Source organism: Gracilinanus agilis, chromosome 3, assembly GCF_016433145.1.
Source record: "Gracilinanus agilis isolate LMUSP501 chromosome 3, AgileGrace, whole genome shotgun sequence".
NCBI lineage: Eukaryota > Metazoa > Chordata > Mammalia > Didelphimorphia > Didelphidae > Gracilinanus > Gracilinanus agilis.
This window is the reverse complement of record NC_058132.1, coordinates 490169909-490187731: the sequence shown is the minus strand read 5'-3', so window position 1 is coordinate 490187731 and position 17823 is coordinate 490169909. Positions and strand designations below refer to the sequence as shown.

The window sequence follows — 17823 nt, the reverse complement described above, 5'->3', positions numbered from 1 at the left end:
CTTCTTCTTCTTCTTCTTCTTCTTCTTCTTCTTCTTCTTCTTCTTCTTCTTCTTCTTCTTCTTCTTCTTCTTCTTCTTCTTCTTCTTCTTCTTCTTCTCCTCCTTCTCCTCCTCCTCCTTCTCCTCCTCCTTCTCCTCCTCTTCCTCTTCTTCCTCCTCCTCCTCCTCCTCCTCCTTCTTCTTCCTCTTCCTCTTCCTCTCTCTCCCTCCCCCTCTCTTTCTCATCAAGAAAGGTGATAGATGAACAACTGTACAACAAGGCATGTTGAGGGTCCTGCCAGGCTGGCCATTCAGAAAGTAATCAGAGAAGACAACATGGTCATGGCAAACTAGATGGGGCAGTAGAAAGAGAATTGACTTTAGAGTCAGAGGCCCTTGCTGGGTTAAAATCCCACTCCTGGTGCTCATTACGTGGACAAATCACTAACCTCTATAGACCTGGGTTTCCTTGACTGTAAAGTGAAGGGGTTAGACTAGATGACAATGGGGACCTCAATCAATGAATCTTGAAAGGACTCTAACTCTATGATCCTAGGAACAACAGGCTTGCTTCTACCATCTCCCTATCTCCCTTTTCCAGAATCATTTACCATATGCCCAGAACACTCTTTGTTTTTTGGGGATTCAAGTCTTTGTGTCTCATTTGCCTCATTTTAAATCTTCAGCCAACTGGGAAAGTACTTTCTCGAAACCGACTTAACCAGCCCATGGTCCACATGGAGCGTCTGGAACTACTCAAAAACGTCTGCCGAGATGCAGCTCTGAGGAATCTCTCACACACCGCAGTTTCAAAGTTTGTCTTAGACAGAATATTTGTCTGCGACAAACACAAGATTCTCTTCTGCCAGACACCCAAAGTGGGCAATACGCAGTGGAAAAAAGTCCTGATTGTTTTAAATGGTATGTGAGGGGCCTTTTGGGTTTGGGGTAATGTGGGTGGCAGGTTTGGGTAGGAGAGAGACAAGGGAGGAAAAGGAAAAAATAGAAGTGAAATCTTTTAACTTTCTTAAGAAAGATTCTCTACTACAAGGACAGCCTTGAAGTTATTTGTAGTTTCCCTTCTGTTTCTGATTAAAGCCATTTTTTAGTTATTTGGAGATTAATTTTAGACACTAATGGTGCTATTGTTGTTCTTTAAAAGGTTACATCCGAGGCTGATTTGCCTTCATAATACTAATAATAACTGATATCTATATGAATAGTTGGCAGCTAAATGGCACAGTGGATAGAGTGCTGGCCTGCAGACAGGAAAACATATCTTCCCAAGTTCAAATCTGTCCTCAGACATTTATGATCTGTGTGACCCTGGGAAAGTCACTTAACCCTGTTTACTTCAGTTTATTCATCTGTAAAAATGATCTGGAGAAGGAAATGGTTCCCATATCTCTGCCAAGAAAACCCCAAATTAGGTCATGAAGAATCAGTCATGACTGAAAAGCAACTAAACATATGAATAATACTTTAAGATTTGCAAAGTGTTCTACAAATATCATCCCTTTGCATGGGGAAACCAAGGTAAATATTGTTCTCAAGTGGCCTGACTGATTAATCATTGATCAGTTTTCTCTGCCTCATTGGACTTGCCAAATTTCACACACATGCGTCACTGTTGTAGTTATCAGTTGGGCAAATTAATCTAAAGTCACTACTTTTCTTTTCCTTTCCTTTCTTTTCCTTTCTTTTCTTTTCTTTAATCCTTCTGTCTTAGAATTGATACTAAATATTGGTTCCAAGGCAGAAGAGCAGTCAGGGATAGGCAAGTGGGGTTGTGACTTGCCCAGGGTCATACAACTGGGAAGCATCTGAGGTCAGACTTGAACCCAGGGTCTGGCTCTCAATCCCCTGAGCCACCGAGCTGCCCCAGGCACTTCTTGACTGATGATTTTCTAGGAGAGGTGACCTCTGCCACATTCTGCTGAAACCAAGGCTTAGAGGGAGGCTAGGACCTGTTTGGTTATCCAAAGACAGAGTATTTGAGCATGAACTAGGGATGGCAAGGGAAGGAAGAAAATAATCATTTATTAAGCACCAGCTGTATTCCAAGCACTGTGTTAAGTGCTTTTGTTCTGTTTGCTCACAAGCATCTGCCTTATCTTCTTGCCATATAACAAAGTTGAGTCATATGCCCTTTCTGCTGAAAAATATTGGATTTTACTTGAAAATAAGCTGACTCAGTAAAAGATATATATTTGTATGAAAACAACTGACTCAGTGGAACATATATATAAAACTTAAAGTTCATATATATATATGTATATAAATGTATATATTCCACTGAGTCAACTTGTTTTCAAGTAAAAATATATTTTTTAAAAATAAAATTTTTCAAGTAAAAAAATTTATGTATAGTATATATATAATAGTATATGTAGAGTGTATATATATACGTATAGAGTAGATAGATAGATAGATAGATAGATAGATAGATAGATAGATAGATAGATAGTATAGGAATGAGAGATTTGCAAAGGGTCTGGGCATGCAAAGACTTTGTAAGGCAGTGCATGGAATTGTATGGCTCCCATTCTAGAATGGGAGGGATGCTTAAAAAGGGACACATGGACTCTGAGTGGGGTCCACTGATCTCTGGACACTGAGGAGAGCAGAGGGTGACTTCCTATGGCCATTTTGTATCAGGTTACAGGAGGTAGCTGAGGTTTCCTGATCTTGGAAGTTTCTGATATCAAGAAACCTTCTGTGTTCCTGGAAGCTGTGACACCATTTCCCATCCAGACCATCTTTTGTGTGTGAGCTGCAAGGACCCAAAATCTCTGTCTTAAAACCGAGCCAGACCACCTTGGCCTCTAGTCATCCTACCTGACAAAACTGTACAGTATTCCTATTTAATAGTAGACCAGCTAGTCAGGATTTAGGTAACTAGATATTAATTTTAGGTAAGGAGCTAGCATAGTTAGTGTAACCCAACTCTGTTAGGTCAGAAGAGACCTTTGCAGGTCAGGCTGAAGGAGGGAGGAGATAGATAGATAGATAGATAGATAGATAGATAGATAGATAGATAGATAGATAGATAGATAACCTCCCACATAGTGGAATTGCTTAGCTCTCTTTCAAGGTTCCATTAAATTGCTAATTTAAACATCTATTCACAAATGATCATTATTCTTTTCCCAAATTCATGGTAATTGTTACTCTGGTCCATTGAATCAACTTTGAAAGGACCACATTTCAAATAAACATTAATGGCAGTCCCAGAAAAATAGAGACAAGAATGTAAAATTGGAGAATCCATTTTGTTTCTCCATCCTCCAACCTATTCATTTTTTCTTCCTCCAGTCTATTATTTATGTAGCTTACTTCATATTTTTTTTATTATTTTTCTATTTATTATTATGTAGCTTACTTTGTATTTGAGGCAGTAATAACAGTGGATAAAGGGCCTTGCTTCAAAGTCAGGAAGACATAGGTTCAAATTCTTCCTCTGAGGCTAGATGACCTTGGGGAAGTCATTAAACCTCTGTGCTCCAGGCCTTCCCTCCTAAGTCTTGCTTGCCCTCTATAGAGGTAGATTACTTTAAATGTTTTAGGTCATTTGCATTTTTTTCAGTGGGACAAGAATAGAAAGAGAGAAAAATGAAAGCATTTATCCTTTCAGTCGTAAAGTTCATCATCACTGTAAGAGATATGTTGCATAAAAGCGTGAATGAGTATTTTGGCAGCATGTCCAATCTAGCAATCTGAAAATGAAATTGCAATGTGCGTCTAAGACAATGAGTGTATAAAAATGTCTCCCTAAGTATGCCATGGTAGCATGAGTCACAGCGTTCTGAAGAAGTAAACATCCACTTACAGGGGCAGGAGTCTTAGTTGGTGAACAAAAATAGATGACTAATTTGCACAGAGCTACGTAAGAGAAAAATGAATAGCTGCTTGGAGTCGTGCTTGAAATAATTCCTTGTGGCATCCTGTACCTTATGAGCAAGTAAATAAGTACACCTATATAGAGCATCTACATTGAGAACTGGGTGGGATGGATAGGGTGCTGGATCCAGAATGGGAAAGATTTGGGTTATAATCCTGCCTCAAACAATTATTAGCTGTGTGACTCTAGACATATCATTTAACCTCTCTGTGACTTAGTTTCACCATCTGTAAAATAGGGGACTTGGCAAGGCCCCTTCTACCTCCAAATCTATAATGTTGATGTCGTTCAGATGTTTTCAGTCTTGTTTGATTCCCCATGACCTCATTTAGTGTTTGCTTATAAAGATATTAGGATGGTTTGCCATTGACTTCTCCAACTCACTTTGCTGATGTTGTTGAGTGGTTCCAGTCCTGTCCAACTCTTTGTAACCCCATTTGGGGTTTTCTTGTCAAAGATACTAAAGTGGTTTGCCATTGACTTCTCTAGTTCATTTTGTTGTTATTGTTGAGTGGTTTCAGTCTTGTCCAACTCTTTATGACCCTGTTTGGGGTTTTCTTATCAAAGATACTAAAGTGGTTTGCCATTGACTTTTCCAGCTCACTTTGCTGATGTTGAATGGTTTCAGTCTCGTCCAACTCTTTATGATTCCATTTGGCATTTTCCTGTCAAAGATACTAGAATAGTTTGCCATTGACTTTTCTAGATCATTTTGTGTTATTGTTGAGCGGTTTCATCTTGTCCAACTCTTTATGACCCCATTTGGCATTTTCCTGTCGAAGATACTAGGATGGTTTGCCATTTCCTTCTCCAGGTCATTTTACAGATGAGGAAACTGAAGCAAAAAGGATTAAGTAACTTGCTTAGAGTAATACAGCTAGTAAGATTCTGAGGCTGGATTTGAACTTTGGAAGAGAAGTCTTTGTGATTCCAGGCTCAGTGCTCTATCCATTTCACTGCCTAGCTGCCTTGAATCTATGATGCAATAATCAATAAAGCAGATAGTGTGCAGACAATAATTAGATCATTTAGGGAAGGTTCATAGGATAATAGGTTTAGGACTAAAGGGGACCTTGTTCCATACCCACTTACTTAACAGATGTAGAAAATTAGATTCAGAGATAGAACCTGCCCTTAGTCACATAGGTAGTAAATTTGAACTCAGGGTCTCTTATTCTATATCTAATGTTCTTTCCCCAATACTTCCAGTCTGGAGGGAGGGATTCTACAAGTATTATTATCCACATTTTACAGACACGAAAACTGAGGCACAGAGAGGTTATAGGACTTGCCCCACAGTCTTGGAGCTAAGAAGTTGTGAGAGGCAGAATATGAATTTGGGTCTTCTTGACTCGTCATCTGGCTCTCTCTCTCTCTCTGGTTCCTGGTGAAAATGGAAGTCCTTGAAACTATAAATTTACTAGGCAGAACCAACACTGAGAAAGTTAGATGGGTAACAAAAGGTGGAATCAAATCTTTTCAGTGAAGTCACCATAATTTATTCCCATTCTATGTCATTCCTAAGTGGAATTAAAGACAGCTCAATGGGTCCAGTTGGGGGCAGCCAGGCGACACAGTGGCTAGAGTGCCAGGCCTAAAATCAGAAAGACTCATCTCCCTGACTTCAAATCTGGCCTCAAACACTTCCTATGTGGCCTAGAAAAGTTGCTTTACCCTGTTTGCCTCAATTTCCTCATCTGTTAAATGAGCTAGACAAGGAAACGATAAACCACTCCAGGATTGCTGCCAAGAAAACCCCAAACAGGGCCATGAAGAAACAAACAAGGATGAAAAACGACTGGACAACTCTTACTCTAGCAGATTTTCACCATTTCAGGTCAGAATAAAAACTACAGAACTTTAGAAATTGAATAGAAGGTTCTTCATTGTATAACTGAAGCCATCATGACCTCTTTAATTGGACATTTAATCCAGTTTGAGCATTACAAGATCCAGAATCATCACAACTTTTCACTCTCTTTTCCCCTTATTTTTTTCATCAACAACCCTTCCCCCTGCCCAATTGGCTCCTGGGTTATTTAAAACTTTTCCTCATCCTGTTATTTTAGGATCTATTCAGCCTCCCAACTTCTGGAAGTGCCACAATCACAAGATGACTAACCGGAACTCTCCAACTTGGACCTGGAGGCCTGGGAGCCCAGCTCTCTGGGGCTGGGGATGATAGGTTAGCAAAATCCTCCAGAGGGAAGGAAAACTGTCCAGAGGAGGCTGTGAATAGAGCTGCCAGGAATAACTGTCTCCCCCAGCATTCCAGAAATAACCTGGAGAGCTTGCTGAGAGCATCACGGCCAGGATACTTAGAACCAACTCCGTGTGCCACTTTGCTTACCTTCTAAGTGTATTATCCCCCCAGGAAACATACTTAGGCTGCAAATTAGGAAAGCGAAGGCCAGGGCAGGAACAAGCAAGTTGGAATTATTCCCTTCCTCCCTCCAGAAAAATAAAAGGAGAGATTTAAATCTCTAAGGGCTTTTAGACTCCCTCAGAAATGGATCTGAACAACTACTAAGGAGAAAGAGGGTCTTCTCTGTTGTTCAGTTGTTTCAGTTGTTTCAGTCTCTTAGTGACCCCATTTGGGGTTTTCTTGGCAAATATACTGGAACAGTTTGCCATTTTTTTTCCAGCTCATTTTACAGTTGAGGAAACTGAGGCAAACATGGTTAAGCAACTTGTTCAAGCATCTGAGACCAGATGAACAGAGGAAGAAGAGTCTTCCTGACTTCAGGCCCGATACTTAGCTACCCTTCTCTGTTGGCTAGGTCATTTTTCCCCCCATTGGAAGGAAGAGGCTTATCTTAACAGGTTTTTCTCTCTCTCTGTTTCCTTCCAAGGAGTTTTTCCTTCCATTGAAGACATCCCAGAAAATGTGGTCCATGACCATGAAAAAAATGGCCTACCACGTTTGTCTTCTTTCAGTGACTCTGAAATTCAGAAACGGTAAGAGATTTTTCCTAATCAAGAGTCAAATGAAAAATGAACTTTACTTTCCAAAATATTGATGGAATTAATCTTTAATCTTCATTAAAAAACCTAGTTCCTCACTAACCACTCAATCAAAGCTCCTTTTAATATTTAGGCAGGGGTGGGGGGGGTGGTAGATTGTCCATGAGTAAGGAATCATAAATACGATATTTATTCCCTGGTGAGCCAAACTTGACATGAAATGATATAAGCAATAAAAAACAAGATGAATAATCTGTGAAATCAGAGCCAGAATGTTCAGTGTGCTAACTTACTCTAGAAAAAAGTAGATTTGATATGATAGTTTCCCCCCTTTGTTGAACAGGTTTTAACTAAATTTGAAATGTTTGCCTTCCTTATTTGGCCAACTTCAGAGAACCTTGACTTAACATGGTTTCTGATTCTATATACACACACAAAAATTTAATTAATTAATTAGAAATATTTTTCCATGGTTACATGATTCATATCCCTATATATATATATGTGTGTGTGTATATATATATGTATGTATGTATATATTTTTTTTAATCAGATCCTTAGGAACATTTGAAAACTCCTGAAATGTCACAGGCAATTTTCATTTATATAATCTGTGTTAAAATTAAGCCATTTTAAAAAACTGTTAATAGTTTTAGTTGCAGGGGAACTCTATTTTGTACAGGCTTTTTCCACTTTTTCTAACACCCGTGTATTATTACTGTTGTTATTTACATCTTGATAGCTTATGGCAAGAGACCAGAGCCATCCCTGCCCATAAGTTAGATTTATATCACATAAATGTAACTGAAAGAAGAGGGAAAAACAAATATATTTGTTTACCCTTTTCAAAAATAAAGCAAATAGTAATTATTTGTGTAGATACCACTATATAATTAAATTTATCCAACTATGCATTATATTTTTCCCTGACTCAGGCTTGAATAAAACCTAGTGTTAATTTTCAGTGTACCCCTACGTTTTGTCTTTCTTTCAAAGAGATTTCGTTTTAGGGACCCTGTCTAAATTCAGACCAATATTGAAATTAGTTTTACTTATAAATTAGGACTGACCCCAGTTAAAGTAATGATGGGTAGCTAGGTGTCAAAGTGGATAGAGTACCAGTCCCAAAATCAGGAAGACCTAAGTTCAAATCCAGTCTCAAACACATACTAGCTGTGCAAGTGAGGTTGTAAGTCACTTAACGCTGTTTGCCTCAGTTTCCTTATCTGTAAAATGAACCAGAGAAGGAATTTGCAACTCCTCCAGTATCTTTGCCAAGAAAACCCCAAATGGGGTCATAGATAGGCACAACTGAACAAAAACATCAAAGAGTAATGATTAAGGGGGAAAAAGAAATTAAGTATCTTTTCACCCATTTAACAGTGAGGAGCACTAATTCCTTAAATATTTCTTTTTCTCCCATCTTCCAAGGGGCTTTGGTAATTTTTATGGATTGTGATCCTATCCAGTTTACACTCAGCTATTTAGAATACAAGTTTATGAAACTAACCCACAAATATTGGTTAAATACAAACTATATTCTGCTAATCATTCTAAGCTCTCTCTTTGTCTTTTCTTCCTCTCTTCTCTCTTCTGCGGAGCTCAAACTAACTTAGAAGGTGGACACACTTAGCATAATTTATTTATTTTTATATTATATTTTATATATTTTATTATATATATATATATATACTATATATACTCTTAATTCATTCAGGACCCTTCTCTCCTCATTCCTTCTGTTCTTAACACAAAACATGGGTTAAACATGTTTGCTTCACATCCTTGCACCATTACTGTAAAATTGCCTTCACTCCTTAATCATTGACTTCTCTTTTGTTTTCTTCTTTAGCTTGAAATCATACTTCAAATTTTTTATTGTGAGAGATCCCTTTGAAAGACTCATTTCTGCCTTTAAGGACAAATTTGTCCATAACCCTCGGTTCGAGCCCTGGTATCGGCATGAGATTGCCCCTGGCATCATTAGGAAATACAGAAGGAACCGAACAGAAACCAAGGGTCTTCAGTTTGAGGACTTTGTGCGTTACTTGGGTGACCCAAACCATAGGTGGTTAGATCTCCAATTTGGGGACCACATCATCCACTGGGTGACATATGTAGAACTCTGCGCCCCCTGTGAAATAAACTACAGTGTGATTGGGCACCATGAGACCTTGGAGGAAGATGCCCCCTATATCCTGAAAGAAGCTGGGATTGATCATCTAGTATCTTACCCAACGATTCCTCCAGGCATTACTGTGTATAACAAGACCAAGGTGGAACACTACTTCTTGGGAGTAAGCAAAAGAGACATCCGCCGTCTATATGCACGTTTTGAAGGAGACTTTAAGCTCTTTGGGTATCAGAAGCCAGATTTTTTGCTAAACTGATGGAAGATAGAAGTGTCTTCCTTAAACCGAGGGATACCCAGCTGTGTACATGAACCCAGAACTGGTTTTCTGAACTGCACCTTCCTTTTCTAAAATTCCCAGTTGATAACCATTGGCCAGTTGTTAGCTGTTTGGCATGTGAAGTGGAACCCCTCTTAGTAGCCATCCTTCATTTGTGCGTAGGGGGCATTGAGTGGTACCATAGTAACCAGGACATCCCTGGCCCTCTCTTTTTCCCCCTCAAAAACAAGAATAAAAATTTAATCTGGGAAAGGGGGTTGAGGAAAATAATATAATTTTAAGAGTGGTTTGGGGCAGCAATTGAAGAAAAAAAAAAAGACTATCTCTAATGAATTAATGGACTGTAGGAGGAATTGTCATTTGTGAGTTGCCAATAATGGTACCTAGTGCTGACAGGAAGAATAGAGAAGTTAACAGGCTGTGAAAATTGTAAAGACTCAAATTTGATGATAAAATTATACCTCTGGGTTCCATTTTTTTTCTTTTTACTTCTATAAAAACTGAGGAAGCCTCACCTTTTTTTTTGTTGTTGTTGTTGTCGTTTCATAGCTACATTAGAAAGGTTTGATTTCTTCCACCCCACACCTCAACTTATTTATATCCCAAAGAGAATCTTCGGGAGGTTCTCTTAATGGAAAAAATTTACCTGCATAATGATATTATAAATGCCAAGCCTTTGTCATCCAAACAGTTCATTTGATCCCGTCCAAGAATTCCAAAGTTCATGATAGATTGCTTGAGATGAAAGGGTTAAAGAAGATTTTTCTTATCAGAAGAGAGGAATGCTTTGTAGACATTAAGGAAGACTTAGGATGATTTCTTTCCCCCAGACCTTTTGGATTCAATAATACCATCCTGACACTGCTTTTTACTCAGTCTACCCAGTAGCAATCAATATTTGAATGCCCTCATCTGAACAAGGGCAGTGCATTATGGGGTGCTTGCTAGGTTCTCCTACTACTTATTCCAAGGTGCCTCTCCTGGTCCTAGGGCCACATTATTAGTGTATTTGGAAGCCTGGGATACTTATGCATCGTCCTTGCCTTGGATCTCAGCAAAATGCCCTAGAGCAGAACCATGGCTTCTACTTGCATTTCTAAAAGTCGTGAGTTAGAGTTCACCAGCAATAAAAATTCAGCGACATTAATTTGTTTGCTGTCCCCTCTTCGGGTAAGATTGTATTTAGCAGTTTTAGTAGTATCAGAATGATCCCCTGAAGTGCAAGAGGCAACAGGAAAAGGGTGCCCCTCATCCTTGGGGTAGCAGTCACTATCTAGCTTTTGGAGGGGAAAGAGTGGAATATCTTCAGATCTTACCATTGCCATCACATCTGAAGGTAGAATTTAAAAAGGGGGAGGGAGTTCTTCTAATAGCCAAAGTAGCAAAGTAAGTCTTGAGCCCTATATTGAGGTGACAGCCCCATCTCTCCATCCCTCTCTTCCTCTCTGTCTCTGTTTCTCTCTTCTCTTCTCTGTCTCTCTCTGTCTCTGTCTCTCTGTCTCTGTCTTTCTTCTCTTCTCTGTCTCTCTCTGTCTTCCCACTCCTCCTTCCCTCCTCTAATTGTCTCACACCAGCCTTATAGCAAGTATAGTCCCATGGCAATGCCAGCAAGACCTGGTATGGGCCTACCAGAAAGAAATCAGTTAAACCTCAGGTGTGACACGTTCTGGAGATTACCTGAACATGCTCTCTTCTTGGCTGCTGGGGATATTTCTCAGTACCTTGTCAGTAACCTGCCCTTTGAAGAGTATTGTGTACATGTGATTTACAAGAATGTCAAATAATATCAGTGATGGCAAAAGAGATCCAGGCAGCAAGGTGAGTGACGTAAAGGAAAGTGTGTTAGAGTCAGAGAACCTGGGTTCAAATTCAGACTTTGTCACTACCTATGTGACTTTGACTAAGTCACTTATCTTCCACAAGCCCCCATTTTCCTCATCTGTATAATGAAAGGGGTTGGACTGGGTAGTCTCTGAGATCCCTTCCAGCTCCAAAGGATTCCATGATCTTTACAACCAGCCACACAATTTGTCCCGATGGAAGCAAGAGTGGGCCTCCATAGTGGAAAATATGAAAGAAAAATAAGATTTAAAATCTGTGCCAAACCTGACATGTGCTGCATCTCTGAAAATGGGAACCTAATGGCTAAGCATCACCCCAGACACATCTTGACACACTAATTGGTCTGAGGGAGGAGTGCTCAACTGACTATTGTTAACAGGAGGGTCTAAGGGAGCCAACGCTTCAATGCTATCATACGGTNTTTATTTTATATATTATATATTTATATATTTACATATATATAAAAGATGGAAAAAAAACATATTTTTTCACCTTTTTTTTTAAACCCTTACCTTCCATTTTAGAATCAATACAATGTATTGATTCCAAGGTAGAAAAGTGGTCATCACTAAGCAATTGGGGTTAAGTGACTTGCCCAGAGTTATACAAGTAGAATGTGTCCAAGGTCAGATTTGAACCTGGGACATCCCCTTTCCAGGTCTAGCTGCCCCCAGTGAGAAGTTTTATTTCTAATGACATCCACCAAGTTTAATTCCTATAAACAATAGGAGAGTTGTCTTATCAGCCATGAACAAAGGCGAAATCACTCTGTCTTCTGATTGGAGGGTGTTGAGTGTCATTAAATTTGATTAGTGGTAGAGGACTTGTAGGAGCTACCATGCTAATAAGGAAAAGCAAAGAAAATAGCTATGAGTGAATCTGGTGGAGGGATTGGAGAGAAATGTCAAGGTACGGGATAGAAGAGTCCAAAGAGGAACGGAGAGAGTATCCTGGAGCTTTCACCAGATGAGAGTCGTGAAATAATGTTTAGGTCTTGCTTTAAAAGGGGTAGGGGGCAGAAAAAGCAGGTTTTACTGTTCCCTCAAAAAGTGTTTTAAGTCAGGAAAGGCAGTTTATAAATTTGAATTCTCAATGTTGTCTGTGCCATGAGTGAAGGAGAAGGTCTCATACTCCTGGTTCCCCACTGGAATTTTCAGATTCTCCCTTTGCAACCACTCAGTGGCTTTTATCTTATTCTGACTTTTTTCACCTACCTATGGATGTTATGGCCTGCCTTGGTCAGAATCACACTGCTAGAAAATATCTGGAGGCAGGATTTGAACTTAGGTACTAAATGACTCTAAGTCCATTCTATATTCTATACCACTTTGTTGCCTCAGACTACCTAAGTGACTCCAGAATGGCCCACCAGATGTAGCTAGGTCAGAAGGAGGCTTGGGGCAACTAATTCATTGGACTCCTTCATTCCTAGAATCAACTTTTTCCTTATTGCCACCCTTCGTTATCCTTTTCTAACTTCCCATTTAAGTACACGTGACACCTGAATAAAGATATCCCTGGTTTCCTCCCTCACATCCCAAAATGTTCTTTCCCTTGACTGGATTTTCCTCTAACATTTTGCTTAGCTCTCTACCCCTTTATACCTAGTCTTATATTGTACCAGTGGTTTTCAAAGTATAGTCCAGGGACCCCAAGGCCCTTTCAGGGGGACCATGAAATCAAAATTATTTTCATAATAATCCTAAGATAATTTTATCTATATTATGGTAAATACTGATATATGGAGCTCATATAAACAAAAGCTTTGGGAGGAGTCCTCAATTTTAAGAGTGTAAAAGGGACCAGAGGCCAACAAACTCAAGAACACATTCCATTTATCCATTCTTCTCACCCACTTTCCCAAATAAAATGGGAATTTGTTGAATACTGAGACAATCTTTCCATCTTTATCTGTTCTTTCAAGTGGTTCTTTGCACAAAGTAGGTACTTAATAAATGGGTGAATCAAATAAGGTTATACTAAATGGCTTTTCTTTTCTTTTGACTTCTTTCTCATTTTAGAGATGCTGGTTTCATTCCAAGGCCATTACCTTGAATGTCCTGAGCCATGAAATCCTTCAGAGACCATGCCATCTGTTATGCCATTCTCTCCATATCCTCATTGCCATTATCTGCTTCAAAGAGACTCTACATAAAAATTCTACTCTGATAATAAGCCTCTATCCTTCCAGTTCCTTCACTCCATTATCCTTCAGTGCATCTATGATCCCAATATAGGTACTCCTTCCAATGGTGTAGATCACAGTCTGGCTATGCTGCCTCACCCTGGGAGATTCTTGGCCATAGCTTTATATAAATTCTCCATACAGGATCTATAGCAGTGGTTCCCAAACTTTTTTTGGCCTACCGCCCCCTTTCCAGAAAAAAATATTACTTAGCCCCCTGGAAATTAATTTTTTAAAATTTTAATAGCAATTAATAGGAAAGATAAATGCACCTGTGGCCATCACTGCCCTCCTGGATCGCTGCAGCACCCATCAGGGGGTGGTGGCACCCACTTTGGGAATCACTGATCTATATCTACCCAATGGGATATCCTTTCTCTAAATCTTTTGCATTCATTTGGTAACACTGAAGCATTTGTGTTCTCCATCTTTTATCCTTTGCCCTTGCTGCATGCTTGGTCCATCCATTTTTCTGGTCCTATCTACTTATGTGCCACTCAGATTTGGACCCTCTACTGTAAGGAAAGCAGAGTGTCATAGAATCAACACTTTCGAATTGGTGTGCTAGAGAAGCCTTTTGAGAGTCTCTTGGACAGCAAGGAGATTAAATAAGTCAATAATTAAATAAATGAATTTAGACTATTCACTGGAAGGTCAAATGTTGCCACTGAAACTTAAATACTTTGGCTATATATTGAGAAGACAAAACTCATTGGAAAAGACCCTGATAATGGGAAAGATTGAAAGAAGAGGATGGCAGAGGATCTTATGGATAGACAGTGGCATGAAGTTGGACAGACTTTGAGAGATAGTGGGGGATAGAAGGACCTGGTGTGCCATGGTCCATGGAGTCATGAAGAGTCAGATATGACTGGATGACGAAACTAAAAATCTATTACTTGCTACCTGTAAGACTGTAAACAAATCAGTTCTCCTATACCTGTCCTAAGGTATCTTCTCTTCACAGCCAGCTGGATTGTCTTTGTTCAGTTCCCCTCCCCAACCCCCATTCCTCTTTTTCTCATCCTACATTTGTAAGGAACATAAGTCTAGGATTGAAATAATCACTAATAAACTACATAGACTTTCTCTTGGCCCCTCAATCCCAACTTTACTTCAGTTAAAAAAAAAAAAAGGCTTGAAAGACTGGGTTCCCTTCTTTCATTCTCAAACCACATGCATTCAATGGCCAAGGAAGCTCAGGTCGATGGCTATGAATTCAATCCAATAAACATTTATTTAGCACTTACTATGTACCAGAAACTGTGCTAAGTCCTGGACATACAAATAAGAAAAAGGCAGTCCTTGCCTTCAAGAAGCTTGCAATTAAAACAAAAACAGAACAAACCCTTACATCTTCCTGGCCTCTATCCACTGGACCACCCAGAGGCCGTAGCAAAGCTACAGAAATAGAAAAGCACATATTCATGGGACAGAAGAGGCCTGCTTGGCTAGAATGGAGACTGTGTGGGAGACAATCAATAACAAATGTTTGGAAGAGTTGAAGGGCAGCAGATTATGGAGTGCCTTAAATGCCAAGCCTTTGAAAGAAGGCCTTTTTATTTTATTTTTTTATTTCATAGGCAACAGACAGCCAATGAATTTTTTTTTAAACTCTTGTACTTCGGTGTATTGTCTCATAGGTGGAAGATTGGTAAGGGTGGGCAATGGGGGTCAAGTGACTTGCCCAGGGTCACACAGCAGGGAAGTGGCTGAGGCCGGGTTTGAACCTAGGACCTCCTGTCTCTAGGCCTGACTCTCACTCCACTGAGCTACCCAGCTGCCCCCTGCCAGTGAATTTTTTAAGGTGAGTGATGCATAAGGAAGATAAGGATGGTAGCAGTAGACGGGATAAAATAAAGGAGGCAACAGCAGAGGTGGGAATATATAGAAGAAGGCTATTGCTGTAGTTAAGGCAATGGGGACTTTTACTGGGGTAGCATCAATGGGAATGATGACAATAGCTAACATTTATACAGCACTTACTATACTAGAAGAGCCAGTGAGGTGAATAGAGCCCCAGGCCAGGATTCAGGAAGACCTGAGTTCAAATCAGACCTTAGGCATTTACAAGCTTTGTGACCCTGAACAAGTCACTTAACCCAGTTTCCCTCAGTTTCCTCATCTGTAAAATGAGCTGAAGAAGGAAATGGCAAATCACTCCAGTATCTTTGCTAAGAAAACCCCAAATGGATACAACCAAAAAATAAAAATATGCCTAATGCTGTACTAAATGCTTTATAATTGTTATCCTATTTGATATAACAATTTGGAAGATAAATACTATTTCCCCCCTTTTATAGATGAGGAAACTAAGACAGACATAGGTTAAAGGATTTGCCCAGGGTCACATAACTAGTGTTCAAGGCTAAATTTGAATTCAGGTCTTTCTGACTCCTGGCCAAACACTATACACCTACCTGCCTGCATGATGTGAATGACATTGTTCCTGTAAATGATGCAGAGGTCGAGTGGGATGAGGATTGAATTAAGACTATAAATTTTTCCATTAGGTAAAATAATGAGGACAAAATCACCAGTGAGGAGACAAATGGGATGGAAGCTGGGAAGATGGAAGAGTTAAGGAAGAGCTTATTTAGCAAAGGTGAGAAGAAGAGAAGGAGGCAGGGAAGAGGTAAGATTGAAGATGCATGAGGGAAAGGGAAAACCAAAACAAGGTTTTAGAGTCAGGTAAATCTTGGGGCGGGGGGCGGAGTTCGAAGAGAGAGATTAGCCTTAGCAAGGAGTAGTCTGGCTTTTCTTGGTTTTATCTTATTTTGTCTTGTTTTGGTGACTGAAGAGACTCTAAAAAGATGCTTTGTATGGAAAAGGAGAGGGAGTTGTCATACCAGGAGCAATCTCCATCTTGTTCTAGGACAAGAGTTCTCTGATCCATAGATTTCAGGAGGTCTGTGAACTTGGATGGGAAAAGAAAATGACATCTTTATTTTTACTAACATCTAACTGGAATTGATTATTTCCTTCAATTATTTAAAAATTATTCTAAGAGTTTCATGACTCCACTATCTTGTTGAAGGGTTCTATGACATAAAAAAAAGTTGAGAACTTCTGATCTAGAAGAAGAAACAGGACAATGGCCAAGAAGCAAGGTTAACAAACTCACAGAGATCCAGGGAAAACCTCTCCTGAGACAGCTTGCTGATGATCTAGAGAGGGCAATTGAGAGGAACTGGTGATCTGGTGTATCCAAGTTGCTGATCAGTTGTTTGTTGAGGCAACTGTGTCTTGTATGCTGTTCTTTTTCCATCTCCTCTTTCCCAAAGAAGAGAGTCAATTTTGTTTTATCAGTCCACCACTTATTTTCTCTCTCTCTCTGTCTCTCTGTCTCTGTCTCTCTTTGTCTCTGTCTCTGTCTCTCCCTCTTCCTCCTCCTCTTCCTCCTCTTCCCTCCCCTTTCCCTTCTCTTCACAACTCACATAGTAATTTTTGATATGTGGGATAGCAATAGGAAAAAAAAAAAAAATATATATATATATATATCCTTTGTCACCAAAGCTCCAAGCAACCTGCATTTGAGTGAGTAGTTTCCTTAATTACTCGTTTTTATTCTTTATTTTATTTAGGTGTGCCATAAAAACACTTGATGACCATCAACCTTAGCGTATTTGGTTATGGAATGTGTGTCATCTGAGATGTGAAAGAGGTGAGTCTGTTCCTTAAAGGAGGAGGATAGTTTTTTTTTTCCTTAGCAAAGTTTAAATTGGTGGGCATCAATAGTCAGTTAGAAGAGGTATATGCAATTTATTGGGGATTATTAGAACCATAGATCCATTTTTATGAGCCCATTTTTGGGGGGAAAGAGTAGGTGGGAGGAGAAGGAATTAGCCAAGAAAAACCTATTTGCTGTGTAGAGAAACCAGTCACTTTTAGCTGGAGGACACTTTAGAGTTCGTCAGCTTTGAAGCTGGAGGTACCTAGCTTTATAGCCTGGTCTAGGAAAAGGTGAAATGATTATGCTCATATAAGCTCTGGCGAATCTGTTGAACAGACCATTGGTCTGCCAACCCAACTGTCTAAATTCTGTTCCTTGAGGACGTCTGGTCTTACACTCCTCATGTAGTTAGAAAAGTAAAAAATGGTTTTTAATTGAATTGAATCAAAATTAGATTTTTCTATTTCACACAGACAATTAATTGATAAAGTAAACACTGATGCTACTAAATTGAATAGAAACTCTATCCAGCAATAGTTTAGTACCTAGGAACTTGACTGGATAGTATGGATTGTGGTTAACCCACAACCAAAGATTGCCTGGGAAGATGACCAAAAGGTCAAAGGATCCTAGCATGCTAAAGAGTGAACTGTTAAAAAAATATCCAGACAGGGTAAAGAAGCAAGTAAAGTCTTAAGGGGGCCTAATTGCCCTAAGAAATTAAAGAGAATACTATGATTTGTCTTCTGATTCTTTGGCTTGCTGCTTCTTGCTACCTTTCCCTCTCTAGACCCCATTTTCTTCATTTTTAAAATTAGGGTCATGTTGGCGAACCTATGGCACATGTGCCAGAGGGGATTTCTCCCCC

The 17823-nt window shown here is 39.5% G+C and overlaps 1 protein-coding gene across 1 annotated transcript in view; it reads left to right on the top strand.

The window, feature by feature from the left end:
* Nucleotides 1-9234, top strand: part of CHST10 (carbohydrate sulfotransferase 10) — a 32970-nt gene extending 23736 nt beyond the window's left edge. Inside the window, exons 3-5 of the mRNA XM_044667033.1 lie at nucleotides 666-900; nucleotides 6733-6838; nucleotides 8697-9234. Coding sequence (XP_044522968.1) covers nucleotides 666-900; nucleotides 6733-6838; nucleotides 8697-9234 — 879 coding nt within the window. The remainder of the gene's footprint in view (nucleotides 1-665; nucleotides 901-6732; nucleotides 6839-8696) is intronic.
* The last annotated feature ends 8589 nt before the right edge of the window (nucleotides 9235-17823 follow it).